This window comes from Dromiciops gliroides, chromosome 4 (assembly GCF_019393635.1).
Source record: "Dromiciops gliroides isolate mDroGli1 chromosome 4, mDroGli1.pri, whole genome shotgun sequence".
Lineage (NCBI taxonomy): Eukaryota > Metazoa > Chordata > Mammalia > Microbiotheria > Microbiotheriidae > Dromiciops > Dromiciops gliroides.
The window spans coordinates 166,629,521-166,649,108 of NC_057864.1; the positions used below are offsets into that span (position 1 = coordinate 166,629,521).

General features: G+C 36.1%; 1 protein-coding gene across 4 annotated transcripts in view; it reads right to left on the reverse strand.

Annotated features, from left to right (window-relative positions):
• The window catches only part of VMP1 (vacuole membrane protein 1), a 132,976-nt gene that overhangs the window by 15,721 nt on the left and 97,667 nt on the right, over positions 1-19,588 (reverse strand). For 3 of the 4 annotated variants that reach the window (XM_044000867.1, XM_044000868.1, XM_044000870.1), the window contains one exon: positions 6,797-6,858. In XM_044000867.1, the coding sequence (XP_043856802.1) occupies positions 6,797-6,858 (62 nt within the window). Of the gene's footprint in view, positions 1-1,713; positions 1,809-6,796; positions 6,859-19,588 lie in introns of those variants that run through there. The other variant, XM_044000869.1, reaches the window with a different exon arrangement.

The following is a 19,588-nucleotide window of genomic DNA, read 5'->3' on the forward strand; positions in this document are numbered from 1 at the left end:
AGCCTGCCTGGGGATATGCAGGAAGAGGCTTGAGATGGGGAAAATAAGACAGGTGGTACACAGGCTAAGTAGAGATGGTAGCAAGAATCAGATCTGGATGTCTAGCATCTGAGATTCTTTTTTTTTTTTTTTTAAGTGAGGCAATTGGGGTTAAGTGACTTGCCCAGGGTCACACAGCTAGTAAGTGTTAAGTGTCTGAGGCCACATTTGAACTCAGGTCCTCCTGAATCCAGGGCCGGTGCTCTATCCACTGCGCCACCTAGCTGCCCCCGCATCTGAGATTCTTAAGGCAGCATGATGGGGAACAGCCAGCTGAAGAAACGGCTCTTGATGCTAGGACAGGAAATAGTGGCCCAACACTTATAAAGTTTATCCTTTCTGGGTGAGAAGGGTTTAGGGGAATAGAGGGAATAAGAGATTACCACATCACTCCTTCTGCTTTATTGCTGTCTGTCTCACTAAAACAGGGGTTCCCAACAGTTTTTGGTTTTTTTTTTGTTGTTTTTTTTTTTTGCCAGAGACCTTTCCTCCCCCACAATCTGGTAAAGCTGATGTATGAACTAACTCCTCAGAATGTTTGGAAATGCATAAAATAAAATTCATAGGATTACAAAGGAAATCTATCATATTGAAATAGTTAGCAAAATACTGTTTAAAAAGTCTATAGTCTAATTTGGAACTATGTTCAAAGGGCTATAGAATTGTGCATACCCTTTGATCCAGCAATACCTCTGCTAGGTTTATATCCCAATGACATCCCCCAAAAGAGAAAAAGACCTATTTGTACAAAAATATTTGTAGCAGCTCTTTTTGTGGTGGCTAAGAATTGGAAATCAAAGGAATGCCAATCAATTAGGGAATGGCTAAACAAACAGTGGTATATAATGATGATGGAATATTATTGTGATATAAGAAATGACAAGCAGGATGATTTCAGAAAGGTCTGGAAAGATTTGTATGAACTGATGTATAGTGAAGTGAGCAGAAACAAGAGAATGTTGTGTAGAGACAGTAATATTGTTTGATGAAGAACTGGGAAAGACTTAACTATTCTCAGCAATATAATGATCCAAGATAATCCCAAAAGACTATGGATAAAACATACTATCCACCGCCAAAGAAAGAACTGATATTGATGGAACACAGACTGAAGCAAGCTATTTTTTTACTTTCTTTCACTTTTTTCTTTTATTCAAGTTTTCTTGTACAGAATAACTAATATGGTAATGTTTTTCATATCTGATTATTTACTGCCTCAGGGAGGGGGGAGGGAAAGGAGGGATGAAAATTGGAACTTAAAACTATAAATAAAAATGTTTATTATTTTTTAAAAAGTTTACAGTCACCAAAGTAAGAACCCTGTCCTAAAATAACAAGTTCTAGTACTACCTTAGGCATCATGCAACTTTAGAGCAAAGAAAAGATTCCTTTCCTGTCCAAAAGATATCTCCTCACCTATATTCTTTCACTTGAAATCCCTTTTACAGGATACAAAGTCTTTCAAAGGTTTTCAAAATGCAACTGCTTCAGGGGCAGCTAGATGGTGCAGTGGATAGAGCACCGGCCCTGGATTCAGGAGTACCTGAGTTCAAATCCGGGCTCAGACACTTAACACTTACTAGCTGTGTGACCCTGGGCAAGTCACTTAACCCCAATTGCCTCACCAAAAAAAATATTAAAAAAAAAAATGCAACTGCTTCAGAGTTTAACACATTGTTGTAAATTACTTTTTATTTGAGTATGAATTAAGTTGTTAGATTCCTTCAGGGAATTATAAGGACTTAGAGAACTGGAAGTCACACTGCACCCTGAGAAGAGCAAGGAAAAAGACAAAGTAATGCCACTGAAGGGAAAAACAGGCTTTAGAAACAAATCTCACCAACTTTTCAATTTTACTATCAGCCTGCACTGTTTTATCTCCAAAACTGCCTGATAAGCATAAGTTGTACACAAAAGGAACTTTCTACACTGTGTGAGGTAGTCATGCAAACTTAAATCTTACTGTGATTTTAACTGTGGGAATTGTGGTTCTGGGTGTGCTCTTGGGCAGGGGCTGGCCAAACCTGGTGGCTAAAATTACTTTTTTACATCAGAGACTAGATGGAGATTATACAAAGTAAAAGTCTCATTACTCCATTTGGCTCTCCTTACTCTTGAGACTAACTTTCTTCTCTAACTTTGTCTTGGTGCTCTACATTCTCCTTTCTAATCTAAACTGAGCAAATGTATAAGATACATTGCTTAAACATTCATTTCTCTCTGCTTTAAGTATTTCCTATTTGAGTCTGGGAAATATGAAAAAGATGCCTAATAAGCTAACCAATTTATACTAGTTTACACAAAGATTTTTAGCAGGAATGAAGGGAGGATATTTTCTCTGTATTACCAAGGGTTAGTACCATGGCCAACTTCTAAAACTTGCAATATAACCTAAGCGATGAAGTAATTAGTCTTTGCTTTTGCAAAAATACAAACTTTATCTACTAATAAACGTAGAATGGTATAGGGGAAAAAATTAAATGATTCCTTGGAAGTGAAGTATCCAACAGATTAGAGATTTAAGATTACCCAAGGAGAGAGTCTGTAAGGGTGATTTAGACAGATAACTTTATTCAAAGGAGTACTCTAATATTACATTTTATAGGCATTATTTAAAATTAAGCTCAGTACCCCAGATCTGGTAATAAAAACAAGTAGACTATTTCCTCATTTTCCTTTTTCAAAGAGAATACTTCATCTATTTATCAGAGTTTGGTCAAGGATATGAAATCACAAGTTCAGGCCTCCTAATAACTCATCCTCTCTGTGTCAACTTAATCTCTAGGCTAGGCATCGATGAGGCTGCTCACTAATTTTGAACATTTATGTTTTTTAAAATCTCAGAAAAATCAACTGTTTTAAACCAGACTGATGGAGCGATTGTGACTAAAAAAAATGCTGTTACTGCCTTAAAGATTAAAAAAGATATTGAAGAACTAAGTTAAGCAGTCAAGTCTGGTTGTTTATAATTTTTTATATACTATATAGCAAAAAAAAAATCGATGAGGTAATCCCAGCAGACAGTGCTGGGGAAAACTTGAGGATACTAGGACATTCCGACATCTGACTCCTGAGAACATTGTTAAACCATGACATCAGCCATCTAATTTAATAAAAATCTGAATCTAGTAAGTCTTGAATATGTTAAAGTAACTTGATGAAAAACTATCTCCAGACAGCAGGAACACTGGATATTTCATGGGATGGAAAGTGTGGGGGAAGGGAGAGAACTACTACTAGTTTGGAAAAGCATTCTCAAATGGAACTGAGTATCAGACCAGTGTTGGTCTAAGAACGAAGGTCAATTTGAACAATTTGATTCTACACAATTTTGGAGAAGTAGTATAATCTATACTTTAGAAACAGAGCAACAGTTAGGGAAAGCCTGGGCTCTACCAATGATTTTTTTTTTTGGTGTGGGGTAATGAGGGTTAAGTGACTTGCCCAGGGTCACACAGCTTGTAAGTATCAAGTGTATGAGGCCGGATTTGAACTCAGGTACTCCTGAATCCAGGGCCAGTGCTTTATCTACTGCGCCACCTAGCTGCCCCCCAATGATTTGTTTAATGATGTATGCCAAGCTACCTCTACCTTTCTTACTTATGAGACACGATAGCTTTCTCCATATGACTCTCACAAATGTGGTTAGAATAATAATTCTGTCAGTGTAAGATACATAGCAGTTGTTTATTTTGTATGAATGTCCAATAAGAGATTATGATGTAAAATACCAACAAATGCCTTCTCCTTGTGGGTCTCCCCCAGTAGGCAGCTCTCTCCCATTAGAATGTGAGCTCTTTTGAGGCCAAGGACCATGTTTTTGTGTCCCCCCAGTGCTTAGCACAGGGCTTGGCACAATGTAGGTACTTGATAAAAGCTTTTTGACTTTTAATTGTGGCAATAGCAGAAAAACCCTTGTTGTCACATCTCTCCTTCACATGTGTAAGCTGCAGGTACTCCAAAATTTTATCACAAAGGAGAATAATTCCCTGAACACATAAGATGGTGTTTTCTTTGTGCAGGAAAAAAAAAAAAGTGTGGGCTTAACCTCTAGAGAGAATTACTGAAGAGGCAAGGAAAATTCACTTTCTTCCTTTCTGAAGTGAGTTACTATACTCATTTCTGTGGCACAAGATTATTAATTCCATACCATTTTCTTTCTTTCTTTTTTTTTTTTTTTGTGGGGCAATGATGGTTAAGTGACTTGCCCAGGGTCCCATAGCTAATTAAGTGTCTGAGGTCAGATTTGAACTCAGGTCCTCCTGAATCCAGGGCTGGTGCTTTATCCACTGCTCCACCTAGCTGCCCACATACCTTTTTTTCTTTCCAGGGACTTAGCCACCAAATCATTTCATTACTTATTTCTTATAATACCGTAGACACCAGGTACATGTGCCAATGAATACAAGTACTATCAAGTACTTCCCCAAATGATCTAAAATTGAAAAAAGTTAATGTACAAATAATAATCCATGCTTCTAATCAGCAGCTTAGGGAATAATAAGTCTAATGATAAATTTGAAAAAAGTTCACAGTAACAGCAATGATCAACTGTGAATGACAGCTATTTTCAGCAAGACAAGGATCTAAGACAATTCCAGGAGAATCATGATGAAAAATGCTATCTACCTCAAAGAAAGAAATTATAGAGTCTGAATATAGATTGAAGCATACTATTTTTCACCTTTTTTTTTCTTTTTGATCTGTGTTTTCTTTTACAAATGACTAACATGGAAATATGTTTTCCATGAATGCACATGTATAACCTATATCAAATTGCTTACTATCTCAGGGAGGTGAAAGAGGTTGAAAATTTGGAACTCAACATTTTTTATCATAAAAGTATTTTATTATTTTCCAGTTACATGTAAAGATAATTTTCAACATCTGTTTTTTATAACATTTTGGGTTCCAAATTTTTCTCCCTCCTTCCCTTCCCTGCCACCTAAGACAGAAAGCAATCTGACATAGGTTATACAAGTACAATCACATTAAACATATTTCTGCGTTAGTCACGTGGAACTCAAAATTAAAAAAAAAAATGAAGTTCAAAGTTGTCTTTACATGTAATTGGGGGAAAATATTATTTATCCTGAGTGAAGTAAGCAGAACCAAGAAAAAATTGTACACAGTAACAGCAATGCTGTGTGATGATCAACTGTGAAAGACTTATCTCTTCTTAGCAGTAGAACGACCCGGCAGTTCCAAAAGACTTATGATGGAAAATGCTCTCCACATCTAGAAAAAGAACTATGGAGTCTGAATGCAGATCAAAGTATAGTATTTTCACTTTATTTGTTGTTGCTATTTTTTCTTTCTTGTGGCTTTTCCCTTTTGTTTTGATTCTTCTTTTACAACATGACTAATATGGAAATACGTGTAACATGATCGTATATATCTATATACAATTGTATATAGTATTGTATATATCTATATCTGATTGCTTGCTATCTTGGGAAGGGGGGAAGGGAAGGAAGGAAAAAAATTTGGAACTCAAAATCTTACAAAAATGAATGTTGAAAACAATTTTTACATGTAATAGGAAAATAAAATAAAATACTACCAAGAAAAAAAACCAAAAAATCTAATTTATCTAAAAAAAAATTAAGTTTTTAAGATGACTACTCACCTCTAAATACTAAATACTATTTTCAATTCAGTTGCATAGGCCAGGCTAAGTGAAAGATGAACTATTCAACTAAACAAAATGAGAGTTTTCTATGCTGTTTTATCAAAATTAAGCCTATACAATAGTGATAGAGTCACTTAGACCATACACCGACGCTGGTCTGGCTCACTTCCTAATGTTAAAGACTTGAAAATAAAAGCATTTGTTCAGGAAAGATATGTTTTCTTCTAAAAATTAATGAGAATTTTTAATGTCGTCCCAAAGTAGTATTGTCATATGATATACAGAAGTCTTTTAAAACAAAAACAAGGCTATATTTTAGAACTTTTTCATTTATTTTATATATACCTACTGTTTTGCACAATGCCTTCTATATAGCAGGCACTTTAAAAATCCTTGCTGATTGGGACAGCTAGGTAGATAAAGCACCGGCCCTGGATTCAGGAGGACCTGAGTTCAAATCTGACCTCAGACACTTGACACTTACTAGCTGTGAGACCCTGGGCAAGTCACTTAACCCTCATTGCCCACCCCCCCACACACAAAAATCCTTGCTGATTAATAACTATTCAACATGAGTTCGCGCATTATAAAATGTATAAGAAAAATGGGTGAAAAAAGGAACTAGATTCATATGTCACAAACATAAGTTCTTTCTCTGGAATTATATAGGTTTTATAATTTGTAATTATAAAGTAAACATAAACCTTCAAGACTTTTTCAAATATTTTATGACTACATGAATAAGTGGCCAGATTAAATTTAAACAAAGGCCACTTGAATTTCACAATACTCTGTTGTGGGGCAAAAGGGGATGAGAGCTTAAATAAAATCTAAGTCACTAACTCAAGAAGTAGTATTTAGTATTCATTTTAATAATATTTATTGAGTGCAAGTACTATGCTAGGTGTTGTAGGTAATACCAAAAGGAATATTATGTGCTTGACCGTACAAAGCTTAGACTGGTAAAAGATATAAGCCACGTACACAACAACATAATTAGTTCTTTGTCAAAAAGCCTTTTGCAATTCCACAAATAAAAGATTTTCACAAAGACATTAGCATATTTCTACCTCCTGAGTGTTTCCTCTCAAACAATAAAGAGATTATTAGTCTATAATTACTCACCCAATGAGAGCCACCATCTGTTCTACTATGTGTTTGCTGAAAGTTACAATAACGAAGAGTTTCTGTAAGAAAGAAAACTTTGGTCAAAGGAATATTTACTCTATCAAAAGACATAGTATCACACTCCCAATGCTTTCTATTAGCACTACTGAAAGGCAAGGATCCACCTAAGGACTTTCTTTTCCAGCTTTTATTTTTAAATAACATAACAGGCTGGGCAAGTGCTACCTATCCATGATTTCTCATTTTACTCTTAATATTTCCACATTCTAAGAAAGTTTTTTTCCAAGCATAATGTTAGGAAACTTCTTTCTAAGTCACATCAAGCTCATAACCATATCTAGAAGGGAAAACACGAGTCATAAAACCAAAGACTGGAAAGAATTTTTGCTGGACATTTAAGAATTTGATATATTCCTTGAATGAAATGTGCCATTAAACCAGTGTAATCCAAAGTGGAAAACTTGTACCCCTTGTAGTGGGCCATGGCATGACTCCTAAACAAAGGATGGGAACATGGATTACATCTCACCCCTCCCCAAACAAAATTCCACTGGCCTTTCCTTTAGTTATTGTCACCCAACATTCCCTCATTACAACCCTTCCTGTTGCCGGCCTCCCATGGCTGTGGAAGATCACAATTTCTGTTCCCTCTTCTGATCCTCGAGATGACCCTTCAGAGCAGCTACAACCTAACCATGATGTGTCCACACATCCTGTCCCCCAAATCATCTCCTGGCACCCTTTAGCGGGTTTTGTGTTCTTGGGTACTGATCCATGAGTCAGAGCCCTGGCTTGTTTTATTTCAAATGGGATTGAGTGAGTCACGGGGCAGCTGGGTGCTGTAGTGGATAGAGCACTGGCCCTGGATTCAGGAGGACCTGAGTTCAAATCCGGCCTCAGACACTTAACACTCAGTAGCTGTGTGACCCTGGGCAAGTCACTTAACCCCAATGGCATCACACCAAAAAAAAAAAAAAAAAAAAGAGTGAGTCACAACAGGAAGATGGATGGATAGGTTATAATCTGCATTGCAGGTATTATTTCATTTCCCTGCCTCAAACCCTACACCTCTCTAAACTTTCCTATTTCTGTGGAGGGTACCACTATTCTTTCAGTTACTCAGATTCATAACCTTAGTGTCATCTTCAACTTCTTGCTCTCCCTCACCCCACACATCATCTGGTAATTCCCATCCATTTTACCTTCATAACATCTTTCATATCCATTCCCTTCTCTCCAATCATTAGTCATAACTCTTATTCAGACCTTTCTCATCTTTCACCTGGACTACTACAAGAGCCTCCTAATTTGTCTCTCTGCTTCGTGTTTCTTACTTATTCACGTACAAGTTAAGTCATCACTTGTAATGTCATCAGTCCTCTGAGAATAAAGGATAAACAACAACAACATCACTTAGGATCAAATATTTCCATCTTTATGTCATCTTTCTTTAACTTCTATTTCATGTAAGTTTTATGATGTATATAATTACTGTGAGAATTGGAATGACATCCCCTGCTGGGAGAGATATTGCAGGGAAGCTCCACCATGAGGACAAAGCATGTGACTTAGAAACCATGTGACTTTAGTGTCCGGAAGTTAGCCGGCACCTGGAAGTTATATCTATAGAATCACCGTGGGACCTGTCAATCAGAGCTACCAACCAATTAGCTTGGAGCTATATGTGTGTGGATGGCCTACTTTCCTGCTTCACAAGGGGGATTCTGGGATAAGCCCCTGAAGAGAGATCTTTTGGGTTCCTGACCTCAGCTTGGTGTGTCAGATACTGGGGTCTATTAGATAGAGGAAGTTTTGCCTTTTACCTCTCTCTCTCTCCTCACCAACTTCTTCTTTTTTTTTTTTTGGGTGGGGCAATGGGGGTTAAATGACTTGCCCAGGGTCACACAGCTAGTGAGTGTCAAGTGTCTGAGGCTGGATTTGAATTCAGGTACTACTGAATCCAGGGCCGGTGCTTTAACCACTGCGCCACCTAGCTGCCCCCTCCTCGCCAACTTCTGATGCACTTTAATAAATACTTAAAAGTCTAAACTCTTGCTAAAGCTTCTAATTTAAGGTGACCACTCATTAGATTTCAGACATCATAGCTAGAATTTTAGCCCCTTACATTACTAGCACAGTAGCATATATATGCACATGTAAATATGTGTGTGTATGTGTATGGCTTTACACACACACACACACACACACACACACACACGCATATGTACCATTTGTGAATGAGTAAATATACATACATTGGGGATGCATGCTCAGAAAAGTTTGAAGCCCACTGAATTAAATGACTAGACACAAGATCCTGAATAGATCACCTCTAAAGTAACAACTTGTTCCATGATATCCAGGTTATGGATGCAATCCAAATGCCTTAGTAAGTTATAAAAATCCAATTCAGGGGACCTTTACAATACTAGGCTGGAGTTCTAGTCCCCTTGGCTGAAGAAATGTTAGGAAATCACTAACAAGCACCCCAGGATTTCTAGACCTACAAACTAAACCAGCTTGGATTTATGTATATCTGAAGTCATCCTTCTAAGGTAGGTGTGGTAGACCATAGGGAATGTTTGCTACTTGTTACATGTGTCAAGGAGATATACAAAGCTGAAATGACATGTTAGACTATTTAGTGGAATTAGTCCTGCTTTGTTGAATACTGAATTTTTACTGATAGGTGTTTTCCTACAAGTATTCCCTATTGTCCACATAGCACACCTTAGACCTAATAAGAGTAATTCTAGATTGCTACATTATACTCCTAGTATATGCTAAAATAATAAAAGTGGGTAATTCTGAGACTAAAATAAGTGTGCTAACTATTGAAAACAAAAGAAAATCCCTCATAGATCTATAAAAAAATGTTTTACTAGCTTGTCCAAGCAAAAGATGTCTTTTTATCTTCCCAGTAGAAATCATCATTCAGTCCATAAAAGAGATTATTTTTAAGGATGGATTAGCATATACTTATTACATATAGAAAACAATTAGTATAATAACATAGGTTTAACATCTGTCCTAGACCTGAATAACAAATTATGTCCACATAAGCTATGAAACTCTTTACTAATGCAAATTAGCACCTGTCCAGCAATTTATAGACATAGAGAACTGCTTGGGTCACTGAGATTAAGTATATAGTTCTATAGCTGACTTTGAAGAGAGTATTGTACAAGAAAATAAAATCATGCCAAAGAATTCGATGACTACATTCTAGGGTTTATGTGTGGACATTTAAATCATAAAAAGATACTTAATTACAAATCTATGTGCTCAATTATTATGCAAAAATACCAGATGATTACTAGAAAGATGATGATTTTTATCAACTAAGGCATACAAATGGTGTAATCACAAATAACAAGGAAATTATGGGTTGAATGAAGATAATATATGTGAAAAAGCATTAACAGAGACTTTCTGGTACATTAAAAGCCAGCTAAATAGAACTATACATCTTCCACTAATAAACATACCTAATGGTCTTGCTACTCAATTTTACTATCATAATTCTATTCTATCATCATTTCTTTGTTTTTAATTAATAAAGTATTTTATTTTTTTCCGTTACATGTAAAGCTAGTTCTCAACTTTTGTTTATACAAGCTTTATAATTTCAGATTTTTCTCCCTCCCTCCCCTAGACAGCAGGTAATCTAATATAGGTTTTATATGTATGTATGTATGTATGTATGTATGTATGTATGTATGTATGTATGTGTGTGTGTATGTATATATATATATATACACATACACACACAATAACATTAATCCTATTTCTGCATTAGTCATGTTATAAGAAAAAATCAGAGCAGTGATGAAAAACCTCAAAATAGAAAAAAACAACAGCACCAAAACCAAAAGAAATAGTATGGTTCATTCAGAATCTATACTCCGCAGTTCTTTTTTTTTTTTCCTTGGATTTGGAGATCCTCTTCTATCATGAGTTCCCTGGAACTCTTCTGTACCACTGCTTTGGTGAGAAGAATATAGTCCATCACAGTAGATCAACACTCAATGTTGATGATACTGTGTACAATGTTCTTCTGGTTCTGCTCATCTCATTCATCATCAGCCCATGCGAGACCCTCCAGGTTTCTCTGAACTCCTCCTGCTCATCGTTTCTTACAGCACAATAGTATTCCATTGTATTCATATACCACAACTTGTCCAGCCATTCCCCAATTGATGGGTACCCCCTCAACTTCCAATTTCTTGCCACCACGTAAAGAGCAGCTATAAATATTTTTGTACATGTGGGTTCTATCATCATTTCTTCTCTCTCTCTCTCTCTCTTTCTTTAAGGCAATGGGGGTTAAGTGACTTGCCCAGGGTCACACAGCTAGTAAGTGTCAAGTGTCTGAGGCCAGATTTGAACTCAGGTACTCCTGAATCCAGGGCTGGTGCTTTAACCACTGTGCCATCTAGCTGCCCCCTATCATCATTTCTTAACATTCAAAATACAGTGATCCAGTTCAATGTACAATTTCATCTCTCAAATACATTTTCTCTTTCTTTATAACAGCCTGAATAGTCACTGTAATGGGTACGACAAAGTGATGTCTCAGACATGGAAGAACATGTGTCTCCCAGAAGTCACTCAGGTTTTTGGTCTAAGTGGGGTCACTAAAAAATAAACATAAGGCAAAAAAGCACCCAAAACAGCCACACTAAACCACATTAAAGTACACATGGCACATAGGAAAGGGAGTGGGGGTGAGAGACAATGAGGAAGTAGAAAGGCACAAACTAATAGGAGCTAACACGTCTCCAAACTGAAGAGCAAGAAGCAGTCTTGAAAGGTTCTCAGTGAAGTGCTAATAAGGTCAAAGTCCTTATTTTGACCACTGACTAGGAGAAAGTCAATGGCTGTCCTCAAGGGTCCACTGAACAAGCAGAAAACAGAAGGGAAAGTGGCATCCTTCCCTGGCATGGAATAGCTAAGTCAATTGGCATTTTTCAGAGAAGGATAACAGCTGGCAAAAGGCACCAATGTAAATTGCTTAATGCGCATATCAGAAAGCTGTCTTAATGTAAGCTAAGGAAAAATATAAGGAAGAAGAGGGGGAAAAAGTGAAGAAATAGGTAGATTGATTGAATGTCAAAGGTTTTTTTGCGTATTTTTTATTATTTAAATAATGGCTAAAGATGTTCATAATACCAACTAAAATTGCTTACCAAGTACAGAGAAATGTTTGTTGCCTGAGCTACATCTGGATGTACATCAAGTTACATGCCTTTATGGAGTATGTAACTATGATACAATGGAACATAACAAACATACCCTATTTGCCTTAATGTAGGAAAAAAGCTTAAAAGACTATTTCCCTTCAATGACAAATTGATATGAAGCTTTTGCCCGTACGGGCAAATAAATGTTAATCTTTCAATAATCCTAAATCAACTACATGAATAACATACATGTTTTTAAATACAGGATACCATAAGATGCTTTAGATTACATCGTTTTACCAGTTGGTAGAAAAAAGGTCACTACATTCAGAAATTGTTTAAATAGGACAAGTAAATGCCTGAGCTAGAGAAATGTTTGTTACAGAGGAAAAGTGTTAGAAATAATGATGTTATTGTTGCTCTCCAAGAAGTTTAAAATCAATCTCTTTCTTCATAAAGAATACGTGGTAGGAGGATGAGGGGGAAAGGGTGTGTGTGTGTGTGTGTGTGTGTGTGTGTGTGTGTGTGTGTGTGTGTGTGTGCCAAGTATCAACAAGTAAATCTTATGTTAACTAGGAGAATGATTCAAAATTGTACTTATAGTAAAAGATCTTCTACTCATTCTCCTGACCCTTAACTCCTGCTATGTAATTTAGCATTATTTTAAGTGTTTGTTTACCATGTTACCACTAAGAGTTTAAAAATACTCTGGTTTAAATATTAAGCTGACAGGTCTCATTTATAACATATTTTGCTTTTCATAGTATCTTTCAGTTTTATAATGTATATTGAAATTCCTAAGAAATCAATATTTTAATGTTTTTTATATCTACTCTATAAAATATAAGATTTTTTCATAGTTAATATTTTCCATAAAAAACAATAATGCCTTTGGAATTTGGGGTGTCTAAGGATACAACTGAGAAATGAACCAGTGTATAACATAAAAAAACTATAACCAGAACTGGGCAAATAGAAGTAACTTTAGTCACTAATATTTCTCTAAAAATAAAATGTCAAGGAACAAGAGGTATATCAGGGACAGAAGAACATTTGTAATTATTGAGAAATAAATCAGAGCAGAGATAAGCCCTTACTGTTCTTGACTTTCCTTCAAAAACATGTCCTAGTGTTACAACACCCCCCCTTTTAAAGAAACCCCATGTTCATTTAATTTTATATCAATACTCTTTAAATTGCTAAATCCAATTGCCTTTCTCAGTCCTTATTCTCCTTGAACTATTTTAGGCCAAATGCAAGCTGACAGCAAATAGGAGTTTAGGATCTGAAGAGGTTGAATAAATTATGACAAATCAATCAATAATTTTTTAGAAATTTTCTACTAAATATAAACAAGATTATACAGGTGCAACACTTCAAATCCTAGGTCAAGGGAACATATCCAGATCAGAATAATCTGTAAAATTCAAGGAACTACTCTCACTTATAGAAAGCAATTTATTTGATTCCTCCTTAAAGTCAGCCTCAAGGCATTTATCTGAAACTCCTTTTTGGGTTTCAGAAGATGGAGTGTAGTATGTGAAGAATGAAAAGAGCAGTGTCACTGTATTTTAGAAGCAATGGAGGGGAGTAAAGTATAAGAAAATTGGAAAGATAGAAAGGAGTCTGGTTATGAATGGCTTTACAGAGCAGTTATATTTTATTTTGTTTTTATTTTAATTTAATTTATTAATTTTTATTGGGTGAGGCAATTGGGGTTAAGTGACTTGCCCAGGGTCACACAGCTAGTAAGTGTCAAGTGTCTGAGGCTGGATTTGAACTCAGGTCCTCCTGACTCTAGGGCTGGTGCTCTATCCACTGCGCTACCTAGCTGCCCCTTATGATAAAGGCCTGCACCAAGGTATGTGAGTGGACCTATATTAGATATGTTCAGGTAGAAATGACAAGATTTAGCAATAGATTGGACATGAGGGGTAAGAGTGAGGAGTTAAGGATGACACTTGGTTGTCTAGGAGAATGGTTGTACCTTTGACAATAATGGGGAAACATGATTAGGGGGAGATGTTGGAGTTTGAAAGATGAGTTCCATTTTGGACAGTTTTAGTTTGAGATGTATATGGGATATCCAATTTGAGATGTTTAAAAGGCATATGGTGAAGAAGGACTGGAGCTCAGAAGAGAGACTGGGGCGCTGTCTCTCTACATGCATACATACATACATATGTCTATCTAGGAATCATCTGCATAGAGATGATAACTGAACTCATAGGAGCTGATGTGATCACCAAGTAAGGTATTATAGAGGGAGACAAGAAGTAGCCTTAGGACGAACTTTGAGAAACTTGACAGGTAATGGCCATGACCTGGATGAAGATCTAGTGAAAAAGAATGATGTAGTGGCAGCTTGTGCTGAAGTGACTAAAACACTAGGCCTTGAGTTAGGAAGATCTGAATTCAAATCTGTCTTCAGACATTTATTAGCTATGTAATACTGCGCACATCACTTAAAACTCTACTTCAGTTTCCTAAATTGTAAAAATTGGGATAAAACTACCATCTATCTACCTTACAGAGTTGTTATGAGGATGAAATGAGTTTTGTAAAATGCTTAGCAGTGTCTGACACACAGTAGTTGCTATATAAATGCTTATTCCTTCTCTCAGAGGGAATATAAAAGAGAATATACAGGTGAAGAGGTTCATCAGCAGTGTCAAAGGCTACAGAGGACTGAGAATAAGGTACCGGAAGCCATGAAATTTGGTAATTAAGAGATCACTGAAAATACTGAAGAGAGTAGTTTCAGCTAATGATGAAGTCACTGGCGGAACCCAAGTGACTCAAGGCAAGACCAAGCAGGGCCAAACACCCCACTCAAAAGCACAGCAAGAGGGGAGAAGCCCCGCACTAGCACAAAGCCCAAATCCAGCAACTAAAGCTGGAGAAAGTAATAAACCAAAGAGAACCTCTAATCAGTATAAAAATTATTGCAGCTCTAAAGATCTCCAAAAAGGAATTAGCTCTGGAACAAGTACAAGGAAAAAATGGATTTTCCACAAAGTCTGCATAAGTTCCTAAGAAAAATAAATCATGATGCAAAAAATGAAATAAATTTCTGCTCTGGCAGAAATAACTGGAAGGAGAATAAAGAGAAAGTGTTAAACCATACCCAAGTAACAGATTTCCTGAAAATGAGAATGGACAAAACAGAAATCAATCATTCTATGAGACAGCAAGAAATATTAAAACAAAATCAAAAGATGGGAGAGGAAAAAAAAACATATAAGATATTTGATATAAAAAACTGACCTGGAAAAGAAGCCAAGTGATAATTTAGAAATTGTTGAACTTCATGAAAAATGTGATTTAAAAAAACAATGAAACAAAAATCATATATTCTAAGAAACCATAAATCAAACTGCCCAGATGTGATTGAATCTGATTGAAAAGTAAAAAGGGAAGAAATTCATCAATTATCTCCTGAAGAAAATCCTTTAAAGGAAAGGACTCTGGAATATCATAATCAAAATCCAGAGCTCCCATGTTAAAAGACCAATGACCACAGTCAGTATCACACAAGACCTGGCAGCTTCTACTAAAAGCAGAAATATTAGAATATAAAATTCCTAAAAGAAAAAAGATACAGGCTTACAAAACACAATAACTTAGCCTGAAAAGCTGGGTATAATCATAAAGAGAGAGAGAAAAAAAAGGTTCTTTAATGGACTACTGAATTTTCAAAAATTTCTGATGAAAAGACCAGAGTCAGCCAATCAACAAATATTGTTTGCTATGTGCCAGGCAGTATGTTAAGGACTGAAGATGCAAGAAAAAGTAAACAAAACAAAACCCCAAACTCTTTGTTCTCAAGGGAGCTCACAGTCTAATGGAGGAAACAACATATAAATATATACTAACAAGTTATATACAGGAAAAATAGGAAATAATAAAGAGAAGGCACTAAAATTAAGAGGGGTTGGGAAAGGCTTCCTACAGAAAACTGGTTTTTAGTTGGGAGTTAAAGGAAGCTAGAGAAGGCAGTAGGATGAGATAGATGAGGGAAAGCATTCTAAAAATAGGAGACAGTTGGAGAAAATGCCTGAAGCCAAGAGATGGAGTGTCTTGTTCCAGGAACAGCCAGGAGCCAGTGTCACTGGATCAAAGAGTATGTGTTGAAGACTAAAGTGTAATAAGATTGGAAAGATGGGAGAAAGGTTAGGTTGTGAAGGGCTTAGAACACCAGAGGATTTTAGGTCGAACTTTAGCTGAGACTTAAAGGAAGCAAGGGATGCCAGAGATGTGTAGGGATTATGAGATACAAAAATAAGAGTCCAGAGAAATCTAGAAAGATAAACTTATCTACAAGTGTCCCTTCAGAACCGTAATGTCTTTGTAAGTTATTAAGGGAGTTTAAAAAGAAAAAGAGGACCTGAGCTGAGGGGCAGATTGATTCTGTTAGGAGAGTTTGGAAAAGAGAAAGAGAAAGGATAAAAGGAATACAGTGGTATGGAAAGGAGGAAGAAAGGGGAGGGATTTGCTATTTTTTCATATTTGAGGTGGGTAAGAAGAAGAGTATATAAACATGGAGAAAGGGGTGAGGGAAAGGGGACATTAGATGAACCTCACTCTTACTTAAAATAAAAAAGAGGTACACACACAGTTTGGTGTAGAAATACAACAAACTCAACATGGAGGGTGGGGAAGATGGAGGATGGGAACCCTTGCAAACAACTTCCTGATCCTGAAGGGTAGATTAAAAGAAAAAAAAACATAATTAAAGGGGTGGGGAGGGTGCCCATCACTTGAATGGCTAAACAAATTATGGTATATGAATATAGCTGAATATTATTGTCATAAGAAATGACAAAAAAAGACTACTTCTGAATTCTGAACTTCAACAGAATTAAGAGATCAATTTATACAAGAACAACACTGAACTCTGATCAATGCAGTAAATAAACCATGTTTCCAGAGGATGTAGGATGAAATATGCAACCCATTTCCTTATACTCAAGGTACACTAAGAGAAATACATTTTTGACATAGCCACTATGTTCATTTAGGTTTTTTGCTTGACTATGCTTATGTGTTACAAAGTGTTGTTTTTTCTTGCTCTCAGTTTTTGTTTTTGTTTTTTAATAGGAGTGGAGATTTGGTTTTGGGGAGAGGGGAACTATCAATAATGATAAAAAAAAGAGGGCAACCAAAATATTTCTTTTATTTGTTTGTTTGTTTTTGTGGGGCAATGGGGGTTAAGTGACTTGCCCAGGGTCACACAGCTAGTAAGTGTCAAGTGTCTTGAGGCTGGATTTGAACTCAGGTCCTACTGAATCCAGGGCCAGTGCTTTATCCACTGAGCCACCTAGCTGCCCCCAATATTTCTTTTAAATGCACAGACAAAAACAGAGGAAATTAGCCAAGCAGGACAGCTCTGAAAACAATTCACGGAATTTATTATAGACTTTAAAAAAAAGTGGTATTAATTTACAATTTCATACATAATCCTCTTTTTCTCTGTGTATGTAAAACTATTCCTTTTTTGACATTTAAATTCCAAATAATAATTAATGTTCTTGTTTACCTCTATTGATACTGCGAATTTTTACTTTTGCTTTGATAGCATAATTAAAACTCATGATATTTTTTTTTTTGGGGGGGGACGACTTAATAAATGCTTATTGATTGGCATGTTGTGTAAATTTTTGCCCAGTCTCTCATTTTAATTCTATGTATGGCTTTGATTGTTATATGTGTTTTCTGTCAGAAGTACTTTTGGAATTGTGTTTTTTATTTATTCTATCACTCTTACTTCACTGGATTTAATTCATTCACATTTAAAATTATGAATTAGACTTATGTTTTTTATTTGTATTTCTAGTACTGCTTTAAAAAAAAAGATTATGGGGGCAGCTAGGTGGTGCAGTGGATAAAGCACCGGGCCTGAATTCAGGAGTACCTGAGTTCAAATCTGGCCTCAGACACTTGACACTTACTAGCTGTGTGACCCTAGGCAAGTCACTTAACCCCCATTGCCCTGAAAAAAAAAAAAAAGATTATTTGAATAATCACTTTCGTCTTTGAAGTCAATACCTTATCACTAGAATTAGTTTTGTTTAAACTACTTTAATACAACCCTATTTCTACAGACCGTCTTTCCCATAGGAATCTGCACCCCTATGTTCCCTAGTTTGTGATTTTATTTAATTAATCTATTTCTTTTTCTATTGTTATTTGGTTATCTTCCCCCTTTCCCAGCACCCCCTCCCCATTAAGTGGTGATTAGTTCAAAATCCCTTTCCTCTTCTCCCTTCCAACTTCTTCTTCTTCTTCTTCTTCTTTTTGGTTTTATAAAATTTTATTTATTTATTTTAATTTTTCTCAATTACATGTAAAGATATTTTCTGAGTTCCAAATTTTCCTCCCACCCTCCTTTCCCTCCCCACTCCTGAAGGGGGTAAGCAATTTTATATAGGTTACACATTACAATCATGTTAAATATATTTCCACATTAATCAGAACCAAAGGAAAGAAAAAACACAAGAAAAAATAAACATCTTTTTTTGGATTGTATTCTTTTTCTACGACTTTTTTCTAAGAAGAATTTCTTGGCTTTGTTCTTTTCTTATTTTTTGATTTGTAGACTATCTCCTCATTTATTCCTTCTTTAATCTCTTTGTGTTTCTCATGGAAGTCTGAAGTATCATGTTGAAGCTCTTTCTAATCAATTTCTGTGTTATGGCTTTATAGATCTTGTGCCATGATCTCTTTTTTTAATGTTGTGCATTATTTTTTGGAAGTTTCAATTCATGTGGGAATTAATGTAGTAAGAAATAGTGCCCCATGGGTGTCCCTATGTATTTCTCCATGGTGGTTTTCCTGTCCATTGGCTATGCCATCTCATCTCTGTGTCCAATTTGGGTGCCAGGTGACTCTAGCAGCTAATATTTCTTTCCCTTTCTCCCAGGGCAGAATTTTGTCCATGGTGGCTAAACACTCAGAACCACAGGAGCAGTAATGCCTCCCCTCTCTGCCCATGGACTTGATAAAGGTATATCATTCTTTCCTCTCTGCCCTCTACCTCCCCATCCTCATTTATGTACTCTCCTATTCTGCAATTTTGTCCCACAAAACCAAAAAACAAAAACCCTTGATTTCCTTGAAGGGATATTATGGGATTTAGTTTACATTGCTTCAGTTCTATTCCTTTATCTTCACTCTGTTTAAATAGTAATCAGATCTTTATCTCCTTGTGTCCTATGTTCTTGATAATTTCTCATTACTTTTTCTTTTGTAAGTTAGACTGATTTTCTGGTTTGGGGGGGGGGTTGTTTGTTTGTTTTTTGTGGGGCAATGAGGGTTAAGTGACTTGCCCAGGGTCACACAGTTAATAAGTGTCAAATATCTGAGGCCAAATTCGAACCACTTCTGTGAGCCCACCCTTTAACCTCTCCATCTTTGCTCTCTAACTCAGCAAATTACCATTATTTATTGATCTATGTCCTGAATTCTTAAGTAAAAGCTCCCTGAGGTTTGAACATTTTTTCTTTTTTGCCTTTATATTTCCAGAGCCTTGCATGGAGTAAGTGCTTGATTAAGTGAACTTTGTCTGCTGGTAGAAACTTTTCAAAGTACAATGCAAGGCATACAT